We start from the raw sequence: 24,353 nt of genomic DNA on the forward strand, positions 1-24,353 counted from the left end.
GTCTTGTTCCACTAATCCATAAACATATCTATTAAATTATCCACATAATTTATTTAAAATAGATCCTCGTCTAACTTCATCGCGTGACTATTCTAAAACTTTAATTTTAAATAATTCAGTTAATTTACCATGATTAGAAAAGAAAAAAAAAAAGAAAAACCATGAATAATCATCTTAAGGGATGAACAGATTAAACTTTCTTCCCTCCTTTTTGGTCTTAAGATATGCAACAAGTAAATATTTTATAGGGAAAAGATTGGATTTAGATTTCTCATGAAATTAAAACATCAATGTTGATCATGTTCATTGAAAAACCATGGATAATCATCTTAATTAAGGGATGAACAGATTAAACTTTCTTCCCCCTTTTTGCTCTTAAGATATGCAACGAGTAAATATTTTATAGGGAAAATACTGGATTTAGATTTTCTCATGAAATTAAAACATCAATGTTGATCATGTTCATTAAAATTAAACAGCACGATCCAATTAGCTAGGTTTTCAATAACATGATTTATGTTCGTAGAATTCAAGCCATATTTCACTCTAAATCAAGAGTGTAGAATTTGTCCATGACATGAAATAACCACCCATTCATTTTAATGCGCTAAGAGTATGTCAATCACCTACTGCTTTGCATTGGTAAAATTGTGACGGTATGTCCTGCAATTCAAATATTTTTTAAACTTTTCAAATTGTTTCGGCCGAGCCCTTTAACTGTAATTGGATTCGGTGAAGTTTTGTAATTGGATTCGGTGAAGTTCTTGTACACTATGCATATAATCATACATGCAGTCTCTCGGCTATATCATTTGAACTCTTGCAATTACCGGTAGAAAAGACAAGTTTTCGTTAAACGAGAGAAATACATTGATAAGAAAAAAGAAATTGGATTAAAAAAATACATTTTTTCTCAACAGTTTAAATCATTCTTATTCTTACAAACATTTATTTTGATCACCATAGAAATAGGATTCGCAGGGATATATAAGCAACCTGAAAATTACGAAAACATTTATTTTTATGGTGTGTACAATAAAAGCTAACCTGAAAATTACGAAAACAGAAGGTCTGCTTTACTCTGCCTTGAGGAGACTAAAAGGGACGGCTTTCAGGATCATATATTCCCGCAATGAGAGCTATAACAATCCACACCATAAGAATGCCAATTACAAGAGTTCTCAACAAGTGGTTCCAGTTATCACTCACGTGTACATCAGCCTGACTAGTCTGTCGTGGTGAAGGAAGATCCTCGCCATCACTAAAATAAGGCCTGGCCATGTCGATCTCATTTATAGAAGATCGAGGCTGCTGCCTAACGTGAATGTCTGAGCATATCTCACAAGTGCAATTGCCTCCTAAACATGATGGGATTGTCTTAAGGTACTTAGAGAGAACCCTGTGGTTCATGTTCCCTTCAATTCTCAGCTTCTTCCTCGTGACAGGTTTCAGAACCTGAACAGAACCAGAGATCCATGTTTACACATGTAAAGAGAGAGAATACATGCATAGATTTTACTTGAAATGATGACTAGGACTTCAAAAAAGAGATAACCCCTTCCTTTCTACAGTCCAAAACAACAAAAATGGAAAATGTAATGCAGGAAGACCAACCATTCAGATTCTAATGGGAGATTATGCTTACTTGAATAAAGGTTTGCGCAATTACTCGAACTACTGGAGGAAGCCGTATAACAAGCAAATGGCCAAGACAGTTGGGGAAGTTATCTTGCAGAAGTGAAGAACAGGATCTCATTATTTGCATGGGGATTTTCAATGGAGATATGCCATCACAATCCACAATAACTGTAAGCTGTGGACTATCTTCATCAACTAAATGCTGGACTCCATGCTCTACCTGAGATACTGGAGCATATCCATTCCATTGGTATTGCCATAACACAGAAAATGTCAAAATTGACAAACAAATAGAGCAAACATACCAAAAGGTTAACAGCTTATATCGAAACTCAAACTAACACAAGCAATTGAAAAGAGATATTCCATCAGTTCAAAATTCATCCTTACATCATCAGAAAAATAACATTTTATTAGCATAGCAAGTAACCAGCTACTATTTTTGAACGTACAGGATAATGCTTTCAGTATAGACAATAAACGAAAGCATCAATGGTCAGGATTACACAATTCAATCTATGTTCATGGGTTCATCCATAAAGACCTGTTTATGGGTAGAGTTTGGACAGTTTTAGCTAACAGCCAGCTTACAAAACTTTGGATGGTGAGAAACATAATTGATTTGCCTCCAATGCAGAATTTAAAAGTGAGGTACTGCTTACATGGAACATCAGTTTTACTTTGTTATCCACGGTGAGGAAAACCTTATTATCGAAATGCCAGCATCCAATGGCCTATATGGCAATAAGCAAAATAACATAGTCAAAGAAATGGAACTTACTGATTGCTTGAGCAAATCGAGGTCTCTCATGAGATGGCAAGCCGGTACAAGCTAGACCAAGCCGCACAATGAGGCAAGGTCGGTTCAGCATATCATGATCATGCCAGAAGACCATATTTGACCACATTTCAAGCTCTTGTTGTGAAAGAATTCTATAAGTCTCCCTCCAACGGATTGTCTTCTTAATTGACAATAAAAAGCATGAAAAGTCCCCATTTGCAGCAGTATAAAATCTACGGAGCTCGTCCTCATTAATTCTGCATAAACATCTATGTCATGATCTGCTGCAACAAGAAAAGCCAAGAAGTTCAAAGTATTTAAGATTATGAAATGAGTTTCCAAATAAGTTATGTTTTTGAGAAACATAGCAAAATGGACAGCTGATTGGTGACGTATACGAGATTTTTTGGAGACCTAATACAGCAGAGGAAAAAGCATAGTGCTAGAAGTTCATTCTCAGGACTGGAGAATAGGACATTTTTCTTAGACATCGACTTGAAGCGTAAGGCCAGGAAGAAGATAGGGACCCGAACTTGCTTAGAACTTGTCAATTTTGTAAGACAAGTTTATGATGAACTCAAAAACAGGTTCCAGAACAGAAAGAAGTATGGAATGAATGAACGTGTTGAGGTCTTCAAAACAGAGCCTGGTCACATTTCATTTGATAAAGTAGCATGCAGAATGATCCACAATGGAACTAATTTTCTGTAAAGTTATTAAAAAAGATCACAAAACTAGAATCCAGAACATGAAAACCACTCTGCTCATCTTTTCACATTATTGATGCATCAGAAGTAAAAGACCACCTTTCTGGTAATGTGATTCCTTGATTTTCTAGTTCCGTAAGCAGTTGTATCAACCAATTTTCAGATGCTAGACTTTGAAAGGCCCCACTAGAAGTCCTGCAGATCAGATGAAAGCCATAAACTTGTAAAAAACCTCCAGAAGTAGTTCAAGGTCCCAAACAAATTTCTTTAGTAAAATATCATAACCAAAAAAGTATAAAAGAAATGAAAACAATACACCCAGCAGACCATATTCAAGAGAGACAATAAGACCATAAGCTTAAACCTCATTGAACAATGACTGACCAAGAAAAAACATCAACAACAGAGCCGGGTAGATATCCAGCTAGCAAGCATACCAAAGACATCCAAAACAAATACCCATGCCACAGAAAGCACTAAAATAGATTTCTCATGGACTTACTGAACCCATATAAAATAAAGCCCCAAGCCATCAATTGCCAAATCCAGCTCAAAAACCCAGCCTCTTCCATAAAGTTTTTGTACAGATATCCTTTACCCAAAACTTGACACTGTGTTTGTTTAAGACAGTGAACTCATATTTTTGTCAAAACTAAGATTCAAGAATCAAGGTTGCAGGCTCGCAGATAATTCTTAAGTCAACCAATTCCTTCATGGATAAGTTGAAGGATGAAAATGCCACATACAGATGTGGGGAAGGAAACATATAGAAATTTGAAAAGTACGATAAATTTATTATTTTTGTGTCTAATTAGCCACTGTTAATTGACAGCTCAACCCAAGCCCTTAGTCAAAGTTAGGAAGCATCCAGTCACAATATAGCCATCTTTTATCTGCAATTACCGATTCCAGCAAGGCACAATTCAGTCTGTTTCTTTAGATGTGACACCCCATAAACCCAAAACTGAACATTAAGAGGGTGTTTGGAAGTGTAGTAGCGATTGTTTTTCAAAGTGTTTTCGCTCGGAAATACATCAAAATAATGTTTTTTTTCATTTTTTTAAAAATCATTTTTGATATCAGCACATCAAAACGATTCAAAAACATAAAAAAAAATTAATTTTAAGCAAAAAAAATCAAATTTTTGGGAAATGCGGTTTCAACCACGTTCCCAAACACAACCTAAAATTCAAATTACAATCATAAAATACCCGGCATTTGATTTTAAAGTCACGAACTTACAACTATCTCTCACGTAATAATAAACCGAACAACAACAACATGCACTACAAGCTTTACCATTGATTAAATTGCTTATTTAAACTATTTTTATAAGAATCCAATGGTTTGATTTTAAGATTCCAGTTCACCAAGTGAGAAGATGTTTAAATGTAAAAAGTTTCACATAAAAGTGGAGAAAATTAGCTACAAAAGAACTAAATGTCTTTATATAAAAAAAAAATCTTATGATCTCCACGATTATAATATTTAAATCATTGCAAATGTTATCATCTATTTACCTAGTTTCAAAAGAAGAACGTGCAGAGAGCGACTCAGAACATGTTTCTGAATCAGCATGAGAATTATTAGTGCCATTTGAGTTTTCACCACTGCGGTTTGATTGATCAGATATAGCTGTTGCAACTGAAAGGACTAATAACGGCCTTGAAAACATCTATAAGCAAGGAAGGAAAGCAACTAAAATTATCTCCAGGAAATAATATTTAAATATAAACAGCATGTAGATCACAAGAAGAGAATAGAAAATTATTCATTGTGACCTCAACCAACCATAACAAGAAAGTGCAGAGAAAAGATAATTACAGGTTAAGCAGTTTTAGTTTGTGCGGAGAAAAGATAATTACATTTTAAGCAATTTTAGTTTGTGAAAATAGTTGAAGGGAGAAAGAGCCCCTGGAGTTTTTCTATTATGATGCTTTTCTAGTTTTTTTCCTATTTAAAGGGTATATTTTTCCTAGTTTATTTTTTTCCATCCAGTATTATTAGGGTTTTCTAATTTTTGTTGTAATAGTCTTTTGATAAGTGGAGACATGAATGAATAAAATTAAATATTTTAAGAGTCTCCCTATACTTATTGTGTTTCTGATTTTTGAGGGTTTTGACATGTAACAAACCTCGTTATCCTTCCCTCCTATTTGCGTCACTTTGTTATTTGTGAAAGTACTTGTCTTCAATATAACCACAAGATCATTTGGAATGAATAAACCCTTGGCTCATTCCAAACACATTGAACTCTCTCTGAATTCTCTCACTAAGGCTCAATACCCTCACCATCACATCATCCATGAAACCACCACCTAATCCTAACCAGTTATCACTCAACAATTACACGTGCACACTCAATTCTTCATCCCTTCCATGGATCCCTTGGCATTTTCACATGCAGAAAACTTCAACTCCCAGAGCATTTGCCTGATTCTACTCTCTCAACCCTCTCCATCTCCATCACATTACTTATATACAAGTGCTTCTTTTCATACTATGTTTACTTATCAGTAATTCATTAAAAGAACCACATACATAAAAGACAAACACGGCTTTAACACTGCTAGTGCACTATGTAAATATTTCCTCGCAGCCATAATTTGAACTACACATTACTTAAAAACAAAAAATTAATATAAGAATCCTCAGTATAAATGCAAACATGTCTGCCTTCAGTTATTGCTAAGGATGTAAATAACTAGTGCGTGTGTGAAACAATTGACAAAACATTAGCAATTTTATTTGATTGCGATGACGGAGAATAAGTAAGGAGTAAGAAACAACCTGTACGCCTTTAACCAAGCCCTTGAAGGGAGCCCATCTTTGAATCCACTTAAACGGTGGATAGCAAAGAAGTTGCAAAGCCTGAAGACCATTCCACACATGGGGACATTTACACCTCGAAACCCTTCGCACTGTCTCTAACGCAGCAACTTTGAGTAAAAATATTGCTACCTGACCAACTGGGCCAGTAACATGTCTTGAAGAAACTATATGCTTGTAAGCACTCAGAGGACATGCTTTAAGACTAGAAGCAATTATGTTTCTCTTATAAACAGCAGTCTGCCCTTGCCCTTGATTTTTACCAAAATTATGCAGTGGGTCTCCCATCCCATGGGAGAGGGTTCACCCAATTTATTTCCCTTATTTAAACTGGTGGCATTTCATCAAATGGGTTTTGCGCAAAATCCAATCTGAAAATAGCATGACCGTGATCAGCACATTTTTTGTGGCAATACTTGCTAATTATTGACATCAAATCAAACTATTCCTAAATTCAAACTCAGTATCTATAATATATTAAATCCTACCTGATAGAACAAAAGAAAAAGAAAAAAGGATACCGGAAAATCTTCATATGGATCTGAGCAAACGACGTCAATAGGATTCAAAGGGGAGACAGAGAAGGAAAGGCACAGTTTTTTGGTTCCATCTTTTACTATGAGGAAAGGGAAACAAGAAAGACAGATTTCTTGTGTAATGTTTTGATTGCCCTGTGTTTTTCCTTGTAGCTGGTAAAATTTCCATCTCAAGCCTATAAATCTATCAATGTTCAAATTCTACTCCTATAGTTTGGAATATTTCAATATTACCCTTCTAGTTTCCAATGTTACCCAACCATTAAATTAAATAGTGGGCTTATTAAGTTTGGCCTAGATTTTTCTTACTTTTAGGTTGTTAACTGTTTGTGTGAGATGTTATATATATATATATATATATTCATTTGAGAGGAAAACATGAGTGATGATTAAGAAAAAATAAAATAAAAGTAATACAAAAGTTAGCTTTTTGTTGGTATTCGGTGTAGAGAGAGGGGTAAAACTGAAACTTGATAAGAGATACAGGGGTGATATTGATAAATCTTAAACTATGGAATTAGAAGTGAAAACATGATGAATTTAAAGGGTGAGAGTATAGTTTACCCTGAAATCCAGAAACTGAAAGAGTAAGAGAAAGCGTAGGACCAGAACGTGAACATGGAGCCATTTACAGCTCTCCTGATAACACAACACATGTACGACCAAAAATGAAAAAAAAAATAATAATAATAAAAAATAAAAATGGTGTCCCCGTGAAATTAGTAGTTAATACGTTGACCGAATTCTACTTGAGAAGAACACCGATGGCTTCCTCAAAATTCTAAACCGCGTAGATGGCAATGCAACTAGGTGTTTCTGAGATTACGGAAAAATTTGTAGTTTAAAGTGTATTTTATTTAAAAATATATTAAAATATTATTTTTGATATTAACATATCAAAACGATCTGAAAATATAAAAAAATAAATTTTAATAAAAAAAATAAATTTTAAAATTTAAGGGAGCGTGGATGCTCTTAGTGATAGAGTTGCACATTTTCTATTCCAAGATGAATATTTAAAAACATCTTAATGAACTTGAACTCATTAAAATGACTGAAAAGTCTTGAGAAATGCCCCACTATGATCATGTTCTTTTGGGTTCAATAAATTATTGAACTCGAACATATTCGATCTAACATCTCGTTAGACTTATGTTTTTTGAGGTTCAGCTGACTGCTGAACCCAAATATATTGGGTTTGGCATCTCGTCAAGCCCATATTAGCTTGGGTTCAGCTAAATGGTGAACCCAAATGTATTGGGTCTGACATTTCACCTGGCCCGTATTGCCTTAGGTTCGATACATCATCAGACATAATTTACATTGGGTTCAGATAATTACCGAACGCAAGTGTTTTGGGGTCTAATATATTGTCAAACCCACCTTGTTCTAGACTTTTTCTAGTCTAAAAAAGTTATGCAAAAAATAATTACCTTATCCGTTCCCCCTCCCCCAAGCTTTTAATGTGTATCACTCATAAAGGTTTAAGAGATGTCTTAGGAGACTAGCATTCAGGATACGTCTTCTCTTTCCTTGGGAAAAAGGTGTTTAAGAGTATGTTTGGCAGTGTGGTTGCGGTTGCTTTTCAAATAACTTTTCGTGCCGAAATGCATGCCAATGATGTTTTTTTATTTTTTAAAAATTATTTTTGACATCAGCACATCAAAACGATCCAAAACATACAAAACATATTAAATTTTAGCAAAAAAAAATTGAATTTTTTGGGAACGCGGTTTGCACCGTGTTCCTAAACGGTTTCTAAGCCTTGGTGATTTAAAAGGATTTCATAGGGAAGATGAAGCAAATATCTTAGGAAGATCACCTGACCATATGCAATGAATATTTGTTGACTTTTAGCTTTTCTAAGGTATAATGAGATGTCATTTGTCCTTTATTTATTGCTAAAAAAAAAAATGGCTCGTGTAAAAACCTTTATTCACTTCAAATTGTGTGTTTTTACTTTTGCTAAAAAAAATTCTCTATTTCCTTAACTTAGAAGTTTTAAGTCACCAGAAAAAGATAATTTTATTTTAGAAGGAGTTTTCCTGTTAAGGTAAACCAAATATCCATCCTTTTCTTTTCTTGTAAACTTTTTGTTGTAATTTTTCATCTCTTCATTAAAAGATTTAAAATGACTTCTAGAAAAAGAAAGAAATAAGTACCTTTAAGGGGGATTTTACCTTTAGGTTAGAAATTAGTGGCACTCACTAGAGATCAACGGCCGTTAGGATTGGCCCAAGGTCTAGAATTGATACTTCCCCACCTCCCCTGGAAGAAGAGAAGACAAGAGTTCTTAAAAGGCTTCAAACCTCAAAGGGAAAGAACAAGTGTCCAGGACCCCTATAGATAATACCCAGAGCATGATAACTCCTAACCAAGTGAAGCTAAAATAAATCTTTAATACAAAATGTTGTTAAAAATACAATACCCTGCTGCTCTTCCCATCAAACGAGTTACTTCATTTCTATTTGAAGGTATTTCTCCATCAAATAAAGAATTTTTAATTGGGGTTCTCCAATCCTCTTAAAGTGAAGTAAGACTATTTAAAGATATTGTTGGATTATAGGTTCTTTGGCTTCATATATTCCATGACATTGACCAACCACCAGTTGGGAATCACTGTGAACTTTCAATAGATGTACGTTTTAGGGTTTCTTCCAAACGTAACCTGACCGAAAGGGCCTCATATTCTGACACATTATTTATAGCTGAGAATTTAACGGGTTAACCTGATTTGACGAGTTAACCCGGAATTTTTTTTTTGTTTTTTTCTCCTTGGCTTATTTCCTGTAATTTCTCTCTCTTCTTTCTTAGCTTTGCTCTAGGTCCCTCAATTTTTTTTTTCGACCTTTATTTTTAATTAATTTTTTTCGTTTAGCTTAGTTTGTTAATTTTAAATTTCTTTCTATTTAGTTATCAGACTTTCATGACACAAATTCCGAGTTTGACGGGTTAACCCGGTTTCACGGGTTAGCCCAATTAATTCTGGGTAACCCGTCAATTTTTTTTCCCTATTCAGTTATCAAACTTTCATGACGTGAATCCCAAGTTTGACTGGTTAACCTGGTTTGAAGGGTTAACCCAGTTAATTCAAATTCTTTTTCTATTTCTTCATTAGTTTTTTCTTCATGTAGGCTTTCTTTTCTTTGTAACCTGATTTGGTGGGTCAACCCAGTTGATACAAATTTTTTTTCTTTTTCTTCATTGGTTTTTTCCTTCCAATTTCATCTTTAAATATTGTAATTAACTATAACTAAAAGGCATCAACCTTTTTATTTCCAATTTCATGACACGAATCCCAGGTTTAACGGGTTAAACCAGTTGATTCAGTTTTTTTTTTTTTTTCTTAAGTAGTTTTTTTCTTTGAATTTCATCTTTTAATATCGATTTGATTAAGAATTAAACTTTATGATTTGTTTTGTTTATTGTTCATTAGATTATTGTGATCTCATGAGAGGATTTTACTGTACCCCTCCTTGTAAAGCTCTATTTATCGGAATAATGCTTTGCTTTATTGTTTTTTTCTTTTCAATTAATCTTTTTTTTAATTTCATTATGTAATATTAAATTTTTTCTTTTTTAATTATTATATTTTTATAACACGACTTTGCAGCCAGACCCATATCCAAGGCTCCGGGTTTGATGTTGCAACCAAACTCACTTAAACTTGGGTCATGCAAGTTTAATATTATTATTAATATTATAAATATAACTTCTAAGTCAGGCGTAGCAGACAAACTCAATGCTCTTAGGTATAACTTTGCAGAAATACCTAACACTCTTAAATCTTAACTTTTTTTATATTTTTTACATAAAAAAAATTGACCAGCAACGTAGCGCGGGCCGCATTTCTAATGTCTTTAAGGTAAATGTTTCGATACATGTTTCATAATATTCCGAGAAAACTCCATATTTTGATATCTATTTTTTTATTTTAGTATCTCAGATTTAATTTTATATATGGCTGATATAATTTATTTATTTATTTTTGTGTCTAAATGTAAGCTGCTTGTGGACCTTGTACTAGAGAGACCCTATTTACCGTAATCAAACTTCTAAATAATCAAATCAAGGGTGTTAATAGATATAATCGGTCGGATTCAAGTCGATAATTATAATCAATTTAATTTTTGATATTTTACAAATTATCAACTTGATTCATTTAATTTTTTCTGGATCCGAGAGAGTTGAAAATATAAGGTTTGATAATTTTTTTTTTATTACAAATATCCATAAGGTTTGGGCATATAAATCCCTTATTCTTTGACGATTCTAAGAAACATGGATTTACTAAGGCTGATAATTGGATAAAATAGTTTACCATATACAATTGAATTGCTTGTCAGATCTGCAGAACTCTTGTCTGCAATCCGCATAACAAGAGAGCAAAATTAATCTAGTGGCGGAAAAAAAATGGAGTAATTATATGAAAAACAAAGGATGAAATTAATATTTACAGTTCCAGATCTATAAGACACAACAAACTTCTCTACTTTCTTGTTAATATTTCTAGCTAGCCACAGAGGAATAGCCATGGAGGAATAAGAAAGAAGTTTCAGAACCGACAACACGAACATAGAGAATTGCATCTTATACGACACTAACACAATTTTTAAATATCTTAACTTATATTTTATCTCGATCTCGATCTGTGATATTTATTTATTAAATTTTTTTAATATACTATTATTTATAACATTCACATTAACCAACTTTAATTGATTGGATTGGGTTGGATAGTGCAAATTTTACACATACTTTGGTTTTTTGAATATCCTTATAATAAACAAAGGGATAAATCATTGGCAGGAAGTGTGTTTGATAACGTGTTGAATCGTGCATTTTATAAATGTTTTTTAATTGAAAATATATTAAAATAATATTTTTATTAAAATTATTTATTTATTTTTTATATAAACATATTAAAATCATAAAAAAATATATATAAAAAATATTAATTTAATTTTTTTTCTAGCAAAAGATAATTTATAAAATATTTAAAAAGCTAGAAATTACCGCATGCCACGAAGTCCCATATTTGCCAATTAGAAAAGCAGCAACTTAGGCTTATTTGTTTATATAGTATAGTACTGTGGTGTAGTTTGCATTTTACTTTAACCATAGATTTAAAAATTTTTAATTAATTAATAAATATTATAATTTTATATAAATTTCACTGGAAAATTTTTTAGAACTTTGTTAAGGAAAATTATAATTTACAATTTTTTTTTAAAAAAAATAACAAAAAATTACCGAAATAGATAAGGGAGTGTTTGGGAATGCGTGCAAACCGTGTTCCCTTAAAATTTAAAATTTTTTTATTTAAAATAAATTTATTATATCATTTTAATATGTTAATATCAAAAAATAATTTTTAAAATATAAAAATAATTTATTTTAATTTATTTTTATATAAAAAACATTTTAAAATACACCTATTAAAATCCAAATACACTTTTATCGTAAGTGCCTGTTTGTTTAAAAAATTACGGAACTAAAAAACATGATGTATTTAACGTGAAATAGCAGGTGCACGTACAGCCTTTGATGCATGGAACGTGCAATTGCAGCGTGAAATAGCAGGTGCACGTACAGCCTTTGATGCATGGAACGTGCAATTGCAGGTGCACGTACAGCATCTGGGCACTCTGATATATAAACAAGAGAAGCGTATAATAAAGTAAGGTTTCACGTGATTGGCTCTGTATTAGAGAAACAAGGATGGATGGATAGGTATCGGATGTATAAAAATGCGAAAACATAACCATATAGAAGGTAGCTAAGTGATAAGAGGTTTGAGCCTTGTAATTGTTTATATGATGGCTACTAAAGACTTACATGGTCGTTAATTTTAGAATCCGTGAGATTAATAGAGATACACACAAGCTGACCCGGACACCTACATTAAACTAAATTAAAAAAAATGCGAAAACATTTGGTCCTTACATTTTGAACCTTTCTGTACTGTCTTGTCTGATTTCCTTGTCTTTTGCTCGACGTATCGGATTCTTTCAGACCTCAAAAATAGAGCTGCACCAGTCCCTTGCAGTGCAGACACGCCTTTTTTTTTTCTTTTCTTTTTTCCCCCTACGTAATCGCCGGTTACTTCTTCTGTGGTTCAAGTTAAAAAAACATGGAAAGCAATTCCGGTGACAGGAAGGTAACTTTCGAGCAGCTGGAGAGGTGAGATTGGACAGAACAAATTAAAGAGGATAAAACAAGTAGTTGTTTTATATAATTGTTTAGGGCATACTGAATTGGATTAGTAAATTATTTTATTTTGCTCTTGGTAAATTTGGGATATGACAGAACAAGGATTATAATATTTTTATACTAATCCAACTAATAAAAGCCCGATGATCCAATGATGAATGCATGTGATCCTAATCTCACACAATATAATATCCAGGGGAGTCCTAGCTATCTGTTTTCAGGTTTATGAAGGTTAATTACTTAATTAGCAACCCAGTCCACTGGGCACAAAAATAACCTAGTTGGGTCTGGCTATCCAATCAACTACAGAGTTCGCAATTCTGGGAATCAGTTTGCCAAATCTGTGATGGTCTGAAACCTAATTTTTCTTTCAGAATAATTAAGATTAATTTGGAAACTAGCTAGCAAGACGAAAGCATCTAAAATTAAGATTTGATTAAACAGAAACCCCAAACATGACATTCCCATACACACAACATAAAGACCAGAAGATTATGACATTATCAATCTTTCCTAATATTCCAAGCTGGGCCAGAGAGAGAATTAGGATAGATCATACAAAAGACCAAAACATAGATACGATATTCATTCTTCGACTTTGCTACTTACAGACTCTTTTAGTGACAAAAGATAACTTTAAGTTCACGTGGCGAAGAACACTCATGCGTGAGCGATGGACTATCATGAGCATAAGTAAACGTGGCAGGACACGCATGCTTAAAGAACTCAGAGAAGCTAGAAGCCCTACACGTCTGTGGACTATTGTAATGGTTCCTGCAGCACAGCTCATCCGTTCCAAACGCCTCACACCCACTCTTACACCCCACAACATGACCGGCCGATGACCTGAACTTTAGCTCATCTGGGCACGTGGACAGCAGATTGGCCCTGCAACCTACCACAGGGCACACCCCTTTGCCTTCGTGTGGGGTCACAGTCATAGGGAGGTTAAAACCGTCGACAAGGGACACTCCATAAGAGGAGAAGTCGTTGTGGCCGTGGTGGAGGGTAATCTGTGCCAAAGTGGCAGGGGGGGCTCCACCGAGGCCGTTGCATTCGATTCTGTTGTTGCAATCACCTGTGGTGCACTGAAATTTTCCGTTGGAGTGGGTGCATCCAGTGCGGCCCCAGATCCGACCTGACCAGTGCTGGTCTGGTGCACGGAAGGAGCGGTGGGTGAGAGTTTGGAGAGGGAAGCCTCCCTTTTCGAGGACGGGGTGCCCCGCGTTGGGCTGGATTGCTGGGTAGATAGTGAAGGGACAGTTGTTGACTAATGTTAAGATGAGCTCTGGGCGGGCTGCATGGAAAAGGGTGCACAGTATAACGAAAGCACACGCGAAGATTGGCCTAGCAGTAGTCATTTTTTCCTTTAGGTTCAAGAGACAAGTGTGACGGAAGTGTACTACTTATAATCATTGAGGGTTTGAGATAAGAATGCATGATTTCGAGCTTTTCTCTTTTCCTCTGTGGGTGATGTCGTAATACCATACATACCCCTCTCCTTAAATGTTGAGTGGGGAGGGAGGAAGGTGAAAATGTGCTTTTTGGAGTGCTTTTGTGTATTTTCAGATGAGGTTGCACGTTTTCTAGCCCTTTTGAATTCTGAGGGCTTGAGCCGTCAGGAATTCAGAAAGCTTTCCCTGCCGACTACAATTAATTAGAATACTTCTGGTTTGAAAGTTGATTGGAAGGATTGAATCGTCATAGAATTATGCAGGAGCCGAAATATGCCAAGGGCAAATTGGAGGGGGATTCTTCTGGCTTTGGGGTCATTTGAAGAAGCCATTACTCTGTGGTTTGTGCAACTACCTATACCGTCATCGTGAAGGTGGTGGCATTTTAATCATTTAGGAAAAAAATGTGAAAAATCGTAGAACTAATCATATGTTTATTTTTTCCTACAAGAACTAATTAATGTCAAGTTTGAATGCGAAAGAAAAGATTTGATATTGGTTAATGGCCGTATGTTGATTTTAGCATTGAGAAATTTTGCTTCCTGTGCCTTAATTTGCAATATGTTATTTAGCAAATGGACAAGTTAAGAGTATAATAAAACAAAACAACTAAATAATTAATAAAGAAGCATTGTAAAGAGCATGGAATGTGGTGAAACTTTAACTTTTGCTTGCATTTTTTTTTAAAAAAAGTAGATTCGGATTGGCCTCGTTTTCTCATATCAGTGTTCTAGCATCAGCTGTTCGAGATCGATGATGTTAGGTAAAACTCAACTCAACTCAACTCAACTCTGTATAAAAATCTTATCTATAAAAAATAAGATTTTCGTGTTTTTGCTTTTTCTGTGGATCCATGCACAACCCTCGACATCTACCATCTTCCCGAACACAATCTTAGCAGTGAATAAGGTCTGATTCGATAAACACAAACACAGTTCAAATTTAAAACAAAAAGGAAAAGCAAAAGGCCAAAGTGAGAAGAGAAAAAGGAATACGTGTATATTTCTTGAACATGCAGCGTGGGATGGGACCCATCGCCAGTGCCTTCTTTCCATCCTAACTTGTCATTTTGCGAAAACAGACACCGCGCTGTCAGTTGTTTTGTGTTACATGTACGCAATTGTGGTAGTGGACAAATGTAATTAGCGAGGGTTGCGATGTAAGAGTATTTTACAGTTCTAACACAGTGGTAAAATCTTGACCATTAAATCTATTTTTTGACAGTAATTTACAGTAATTAAATAGTAGCTATTTTTACAGTAATTAAACAGTAGCTATTTTTTGACAATTAAATCTTCATAAAATCTTGGGATGACTTTAGTTTAGGTTAATTAATTTTTAAAAAAATATGCATCTTGAAATATAACTAAACAACCATGAAATAACAGTGGTGGACAAAAACGATATTAAAAAAAATAATTATTTTTAAATTATGAGATTTTCTAAATATTTTTTCAACATATATTATTCTTTCAATTTTTTACCTAACTGTGTTATTTTTTTTTTAAAATAATGTTTATAATATAGTGTGATATTTTTAAAAACCACTAATCACACACGAAAATTAAGATATCGTTTGGGAATGCGGTGCAAACCGTATTCCTAAAAAGTTCAATTTTTTTTTGTAAAAATTTAATATGTTTTATATGTTTTAGATCGTTTTGATATACTAATACAAAAAACACTATACTTCTATCAAATTAAATGTTTTCTTTCAACGATATTGTCAATTAGCTGGCCGTCTATGATCTATCCACAAAATTAATTCAGGTCAATATTTTCACGCACTTCGTTTAATTGGGAAGCAAAATTCATGTCCATGGAGTTCAAGTGTAAAACCCCTGGGGGTTATTCTTGAGAGAAAGAGAGGAGTGTTTTAGATCGAGGTAACAGTGGGTGGCGACAAACACGGTGGCGGAAGAGGATAGCACTGTATCCCAAGTCCCTGCCGGCCTGCTCTCTTGTCAAGGAAAACAAAAATCGAAGTTGTCTTGGCCAGTCACTTTCAATTCAAAATGGCAAATCCTTTCGCTTTCTCTTTTCAACCTCCTTTTGTCTGCTTCTTTTTTAGCTGTGCTTTTTCTTTAAGCCTGTCATCTTTTGAAATCATTTTACCTTATCTATATTTTAAAATATTGCTGTAAAATAATATTCCTAATAACCATACTAATTTGAATATGAAGGATTTGTTCAAGTTTCGATCAAAACAATGAGGCTCGCAGAAAAGCATTGAAGAGAAAAGATTGGATTAGAAAAGTGTTTGATTATATTATGATCACAAAAGCATTTTGTTTCTCTTTTTTCTTCCTTTTACTATTTCTCTATTATGATCACAAAACTTTTTGTCATTTCATATTGCTTTGTCTTTAAATTGGCATTCATGATTTTTTTTTTTAATTAAGTTATTTCAATCTCAAAATAGCAACTTAGCATTGGATTAATGCTTAATTTTATATAAAAAAAATTATCTTATTATGTTGTTTGTGAAATGTTTTTAATTTAGAGACCAACATTATTAAAGAGAGAGACATTTTGTCTCTTTTATTTTTTTCCATGGTACATTTAGTGCCTTTTCAAAGTTTTTTGCCTCTAATGTTTTTATTTTTATTTTTTTGATATATTTATTTTGAAACTTTCATATTTTGATCTAGAACTTTATTTTATTTAATTTTCAGTACTTGATCTTGAGAGAAGAGAGAGAATCATAAAAAAATATAGTGAAAGATAAAGAAGGTTGTTGGTTAACCAATTTTCAGCAACAAAAAGAGATGATATAGGTGTCAAATGAATTCTATTCGACGAGATGAATTTTATTAAGGTGTTTTAAAGCTCTTATCTTATTGGAAAAAATAAATTGAGGTTAAAAAATATTTTTTTCAGTTTTAATTTTATATATTTTTTAACTAGTCTAAAGATGTTTTTAATTGATAAACAAGTTTATTATGGTATTGAGGGTGTTTAATGTCTTTTTAGATGAAAATGTGTAAAAACAAAGGATTTTTTAGTGGAAAAAAGCCAACTTGATTTTTCAGTCACCTTTCTAGTGATCGAAATTTAGGCAAGCAGATAGTGCATTATCAAATTTTTTTCAAAAAAATATTCATCCACCCTTAAAAAAAAAACAAAAACAAGGTCAATCGTGTGAGCCTAACTTTGCAGGCCTGCTCGTATTGGAGCTTCTTCTATTACGCTAGGCGCTTGGACCTATTCCTTTTCTATATTTTTTTTCTCTAGGTTTAGATATAAATGCACCATAAAAAAAGTATTAACATGATATTTAATTGTTATTGAAGTTCTCCATGGTTCTACAATAATATTATAAGTTTTTATATGAATGTTAACAATATTTTTCAATTATTATATACATAATATGAAAAAAAGCTCATTATTATTCAATTAAAATAAATTTTAAATTTTAAATTTTTTTAATAGATCTTTTATATGGCTTTTAAGATTCCATAGATTTTTGTTTAGAAAACAATAATTACAATTAAAAAAAACATGTTTTTCATTAAAATAATTGAAAGATGTATTTATAATAGAATAAGATTTAGGTTGGAGAAATACATTTATCTATTTATTTTAAATGACTAAAATTAAAAAAAAACTTTTATTTTAATTTTTGCTGCCTTAACTTTCCTTCCTTTTGTTTTTCTCTATTCTCTTTTATAATAATCTCTAAAAATATGCAAAGTGTGTAAGAATAATAAAAAATCATGAAAATATTAAAAATGGATAAAATTTGGAAACAAATTGAATTTTTATGAAACAAATATTTTTGAATTTTTATAAAAATATTGATAAAAGTTTGAGGGTCAAAATTTAGTTATGACAAAGATATTAAAACTTATACTTATATCTCAAAAATCAATTCATTAAGTAGTGTCTCTTTCAAAGTTTCAATTCCCAAAACTAACGTCCACAGATCATTCATAAATTTTCAACTAATCAATTTAAGATTCAAAGTATCAAAACAATTATCACAAGTTCCATTCTTAAACTTTCAACAATTCAATTGTAACTTTTTAAATATAAATATAGTTTTCACATTCATATTGAAAGTCAAATTCAAGTCAAAAGACTAAAGTTACTTTAACCACAATAATAATGAATTGTATTTTATTCTATGATTAAACATCAAATTCTAAATAGACATGTTTACAAGTGCCAAATGCATAACTTTCAAGGTTAAGTCCAAAATAGAGTCAATCATATTTATATTCTTCAGATTAATCCACAAGAGGATTAAAACAAATCAAAATCATACTTAATTCAATTTTGCAATCATAATTTCACTTTCATAGAACTCCTTATAATACATTTGTTATGATTGATTCTTACTTGATATGCAAATCCAAAAAGTACTTAGATAAAATCAAAACTCTTAACACCCTAACAAATAATAACTAAATTATAGGTTCATTTAATTCAAAATCAATACATGTACTTCTTTTTTGTTCTTAATCTTTTCAAACCCTAAACACTACACTTGACGAGAATAATTAATCCATTATGCATGATCTAGTTAATTAATTATAACTCTATCTAGAATACTTGAAATCTCATTTCACTTTTGGCTTATGATCTAGATTCAATTACCTTTCCAACCATATATAACTTGTCCAAAGGTCCCATTACATAAATTATAGCCAATGTCATAATTACCCTTGAAAGCAGTTGTGAGGTAGCTTGTGTATCCTTTAATCTTGTAATCCTAAATCATTCTACAAGTATTGGATCAATTCCCTATTTACAAACAAAAAAAACTAGACATCATAAGCTTTTTACCCATATAAAACTTACACTAAAAATATACCTAATCAATGCAATATTAAGGTTAGACATAGACCCTCTACAAAACACCTAAACCCACCAATCTTAGCTTTGATGCTTATTTACAAATCTTCTTATTTCATATCTAAAACAACTATCAAACATTATAAATTCACATTTTAGTGATTTATCATCCATTATAATCCTTAGATTTGATTATACATATATTAATAGTCCTTTAAACCTCTTAACATAATACAATTTTCATGAAGAAATCTCTCATCACTATATAACATGCTCTGTATATTAAATAATTTATGTATTACTTATCTTAAAATTAAGAAAGTAGTTATAAAACTTCTATCATTTAAGGTCTTTTTTTTTTATCTTATATCCTACTTTTTGCCCATAAAAGATAACTCTCAAGATTTCTTATTTAAAAACTATTGCATATTTTATGAAATTAGGATAAATAAACTATTTGCTTCCATCATTTGCTTTTTATAAACACTTAAATGGACTTGACTATAAAACCCTAGTCTAGAAAATTATTTCATGGTTGAGCACAAGTGTATTGGGTTTGACATCTTACCATATCCATGTTGTCTCGGATTCAGCACATAGCTGAACCCAAACGTATTGGGTCTGGCACTTGGATGAACCTGAGCGTATTAGGTTTGACAATGTGTTCGACTCATATTGCCTTGGGTTTAGCATATGATTGAACCCGAGTGTATTGTGTCTGGAAATTCGCTAGACCAACTTAGTGTTACGCTCAGCTCATAGGTGAGCCCAAGTGTATTGGGTTTGAAAATTTTGCTAGATCCACGTTACTATGGGCTCAACACATGGTTGACCCCAACTATATTGTGAAATTGAAGAGAACCTATAATTAATATGAAGTCTTTGACAATGCTCTATCATCTTATAGTTGTCAAACAGTGTCCCATTATCTATTATCGAGACTTTAGGAAGTCCAAATCAGCATATGATATTCTTGCAGAAAAATAGAAGTATTTTATTGGTGGTGAGGTTTATTAAGGATTCTGTTTCAACCTATTTGGTGAAATAATTGGCAGCCACCAAAATGAACTATCTTTTATTTGTGGCCTTACAGAATAAAACTAAGATGCCCATCCCCTATTAAGTAAAAAGCCATGGAAAGGTTAAGGTGATCATTTCTGCAATGGTTGACGAGAGATTGAGGTAAATCTTTGACATTGATCACATTTCTTTACAAAATTCATGGCATTGTGAAGTATGGAAATACAAAGACTTGATATTCATTGTTGGGAACTCAATGAACTCTATATTTAAAGACTTGTTCTTCAAGATTAACAAGTACTATCCTAGCTCAATTTTCATTAACATTGGAAGAGCCATCAACATATAATTTTCAAGTAAGGATCATTAGAGGTTGTTCTACTAGCACTTTTAGTGTAGTAAAGGAAGTTATGATTAAGGATAGGGATTCAGATGTGTCCATAAAACCTTTAAAATGCACTTAATAATGAAATCTATCAAGGTTTTACCCTTTATAGTCGACCAGGGTTTGTACTGAAGAGCACTTAGTTATTTAATGGCCCATTTCACCAGGCGCCTAAACATCTCTGGCTTATGAAGGATATGTTGTAGAGGCTGATCTAAGAGCACTATGATTTGGTGTGCTTAGAAAGATGGCTTAAGCTTTTGAGAGGTGCTTACTAGAGTGAAGGTCGCCTTCTTCACTTTTAAATATTTAGTTCCAACATCATCGAGGGTTTGACTAGAGTAATAAATTGGACATTGTATTCTCTCATCCTCTTTAACCAAAACAACACTCACTTTTGAGTTTGACACACCTAAATAATAAAAAAAGATTTTCACTCTCCCTAGGCTGAAACAATATCTCGAAGGATGAAAATTGAACTCTGAGCTTTTTAAAAGCCTTCTAACAATATGGATTCCACTCAAAATTGGATATGTTTCTCAAAGTTTTGAAGAAATATAGAGTACACTCCCCTAGATGAGCTATGAATCTATTGTTGGTGGCTAATCTTGCTATGAGGCCCTAAACCTCCTTCCATGATTAAAGAGGAGCCATGTTAAGAATAACTTGAATCTTTTCTAGGTTAGGCTTAATTCCCTTATTGCTTACTATGAAACCTAAGAACTGTCCTCCTTTGATAGCAAAAACACATTTAGAAAGATTAAATTTCATCTGATGGTGTTTAAGTATAATGAATACTTCTTCTAAGTCTAAGAGATGTTGTTTAAAGGTCATACTCTTCACTAGCATGTCATCAATATATCCCTCCATAATCCTTCCAAGTTCATTTTTTCAAAGTCAAACCGTGTTTTTTAACGATTATTTGAGTTGTCTTTGAATCCGTCAAGTCAACTAGTTCATGTCAAGGCAACTCTTAAGAGGGTTAATTTTAAACTTAGGTTCGACAAGGAGATAGCCTGAGAGATTTTAAGGTTGACGCACTAGGTCAAACCTTTTTTTTTAAGTTCCATCTTTCAATTCTTTTCTTTCGATTGAATCTTTTTTTACTTTTTTTTGTTTCAGTTTCATCCTTCAATATTGATTCATTTTGAATTGATTTTAGTTTTTTTTTAAGATTATTGCAGTCTCAAAAACATATCTTGGTATTTAATTGATACTCAATTTTACGTGTTTATTTTTGTTATCATATCATTAAATAGACATATGTTTTTTTTTAAAAGGATGTTAATCCAAGTGGAGACCATGATCACGTCGAAGGTTTAACAAGTTAAGCCGTAAATACCGAGTTGATCCAATATGTCGTCGTCTTAATATTAAAATAAAATAGACATCATCTTGAATTTGTTAAAGCCAAACCATACTTTATACTAATCACATGAGTTTTTTTGGATATGTCAAGTCGACTAGGTCATGTCAAGGTCAATCTCATCAGCATTAATTTTAAACTCAGGTTAGATAAGAAATCGAGTTAATAGATTTCAAAGTTGACATGTTGAGTCTAGCAAATTATTTTCTGTAACCTAAATATATTTCTTTCACTTTCAAAAAGTTTTTTATTGAACTGTAACTTAGCATGGGTTAACTAGTATTTGCTAAACTGCAATTATATTAATTGAATTGCATGTAATTATATAAGAAATGATGCTTTTGATTTATTTTTTTGGAAAGCACTATGGAAGGATCCCAAATAATACATCCATGATCCATCCACTAACAATTTCATCTGTAAGCATTGCATTGAGTATTAGTGCTACCAAACTGGAAAAGATTTGTTAGTAAGTGCTTCCGCTCTAGTCAACTTCTTAAGTATTTTTTTCCATTAGTTAAATTAAAGAACAAACAAGTATGTTTCCATAGCCAAACTATATATATAACAAAGACAACGCTTGATTTATTTATCCAATATGCATTGAAAGATCCCTACACCAATGCTGACGGCATAGATTATGGTATTTTATCTAACTAGCACAGTTTGATAAAAGATTTTAAGATATAAAACATAAGAGAAAAGTATTTGAAAAATAATACACTTTGACTTAACCATTATTGAAAAACATGATTTTATTTAACAACCATTAATAGTAATAACGTTTGTAAACAACCACTATTTTCATTAGCGGTTGTATTAATCAACCGCTAATGACAATAACAGTCATGTCAATCGGCACAACTTTTATCTGAACCCAACCCTAAATTTTAAATAAAACAAAGTCTAAACCACCATAACCTAAGCCCAAACAAAACCTTAAATTACTAAACCTCAAACCTATAATTGAAAGTGCAATATTTTAACATTAATTTTATTTGTTAATTATAATACCAAATTAATATTGGTGTTTTTAAAACATTTTTTATTTATGTGTATTTTTATGTTGTTAATGGATGATTTGAAATTTTAAACAACTTGTTCACATGTTCACCTGTTAACTAACAATTTTAAATCACGCTTATATAAAATTAAGTATGAAAATGCATAATATAGATGACAACTTTAAAATCAACATGATAATTAGCTAAAACAATTTACAAAAGTAATAAAAATAAAAATAACTCTTAACTAAAAAAATAACATAACATAATAATACATTTGAGTCTATCTATGTCTTTTGCGACGACGGGTGGATAGACCAGTTTCATCAATAGCACGACTTCCACCTGTTTGTGTGGTCTCATCATTTAGGCTCAATGTCTCTCCTAATAGGTTAAGTGTAGTACGACATGTCTCAAACCAAGAAAATGCATAATAACGAGCAAATCTATCATCATTGAGATCACGAAGATCAGCCCCAACACGCCAACCATCGTGTAACAATTGTCAAACCTAATATAAAGCAAGTTAAAATTATTAATCCATAAATAAAATGCAACAGTTTTGTCAAAACCTATAAAAAGTAATAAATACTTACAACATTTTAAATCTGATGTGCATGTGGCTCATACTCCATCTCCTTGCATGGAGGAATTTGTGTAATGATTTAACGTGTTATATCCAGGTGTTAATACATGTATTCCTCCTCAAAAATTACAGGATGCACCTTTCTAAAAATAAAATTTCTTTGTGCATCGCACATCGATATATACTGGAGATAGTGGATCATCTAATTATAATTACCGTGCCTACCCGAACAACTAATGAAATGCAATTGTTCGCTCGTATCTATGTCAGATAGAATATGTCGCTTAAAGCCAAATTATCACATGCACGGTCTGGGCAATACATCTCAACAAGCTTAAAAATATGAGGGGAACTACCGATGTCCATAAGTCCATGACCAATGTGTATATAACAGAAACAATTATTATATCATCTTCTGAATAAGGATTCCACACAACCTATTGAAACATCAACAAAACAATTATTTTTCATCATTTACTAACATCAACCTATGGAATTATTTGTCATTATTTACCAACAACATAAAATTCTACATCAACAATGCAATTATTTCTCATCTTTTATCAACATCAATCCATGAAAAATTATTTCCTAACATTTATCAACATCCAAAAAAATTGAACATCAACACAAGCAATAAATTCTCATCATTTATCAACATCAAAGCAAGCAATATTTTCTCATAATTTATCAACATCAATGTAAACAATTATTTCCCAACATTTATCAATATTCAAAAAATTGAACATCAATGCAAGCAATTAATTCTCATCATTTACCAACATCAATGCAAACAATATTTTCTCATCAACGCAAGCAATTATTTATCATCATTTACCAACATCAATGCAATTAATTATTTCCCAACATTTATCAATATCCAAAAAATTGAACATCAACGCAAGTAAATAATTTTCATCATTTACCAACATCAACACAAACAATATTCTCTCACCATTTATCAACATCAACGCAAGCAATTATTTATTTCTCATAATTTACCAACTTACCTGATTTGACTACTTTTTATCTAACTC

General features: G+C 32.3%; 2 protein-coding genes across 3 annotated transcripts; both read right to left on the reverse strand.

The window, feature by feature from the left end:
• Positions 1–826: 826 nt before the first annotated feature.
• Positions 827–6,645, reverse strand: LOC7489271 (uncharacterized). 2 transcript variants are annotated; one of them, XM_024608981.2, is made up of 7 exons: positions 6,477–6,645; positions 5,917–6,326; positions 4,647–4,801; positions 3,226–3,321; positions 2,420–2,676; positions 1,646–1,866; positions 827–1,455 (listed from the first exon to the last, which is right to left on the reverse strand). In XM_024608981.2, the coding sequence occupies exons 2-7, from the start codon at positions 6,241–6,243 to the stop codon at positions 1,096–1,098; spliced, it is 1,416 nt and encodes a 471-aa protein (XP_024464749.2). In that variant the 5' UTR covers positions 6,244–6,326; positions 6,477–6,645; the 3' UTR covers positions 827–1,095. The 2 variants fall into 2 exon arrangements, with proteins under 2 accessions (XP_024464749.2, XP_024464750.2); XM_024608982.2 differs by having other exon boundaries at positions 6,444–6,634.
• Positions 6,646–13,122: 6,477 nt separating this feature from the next.
• On the reverse strand, positions 13,123–14,107 carry LOC7489269 (osmotin-like protein). The gene has a single exon (XM_024608084.2). It carries the CDS (start codon positions 14,063–14,065, stop codon positions 13,322–13,324), a length of 744 nt encoding a protein of 247 aa, XP_024463852.1. The 5' UTR covers positions 14,066–14,107; the 3' UTR covers positions 13,123–13,321.
• Between the last annotated feature and the right edge of the window lie 10,246 nt (positions 14,108–24,353).

Source organism: Populus trichocarpa, chromosome 9 (genome assembly GCF_000002775.5).
Source record: "Populus trichocarpa isolate Nisqually-1 chromosome 9, P.trichocarpa_v4.1, whole genome shotgun sequence".
NCBI lineage: Eukaryota > Viridiplantae > Streptophyta > Magnoliopsida > Malpighiales > Salicaceae > Populus > Populus trichocarpa.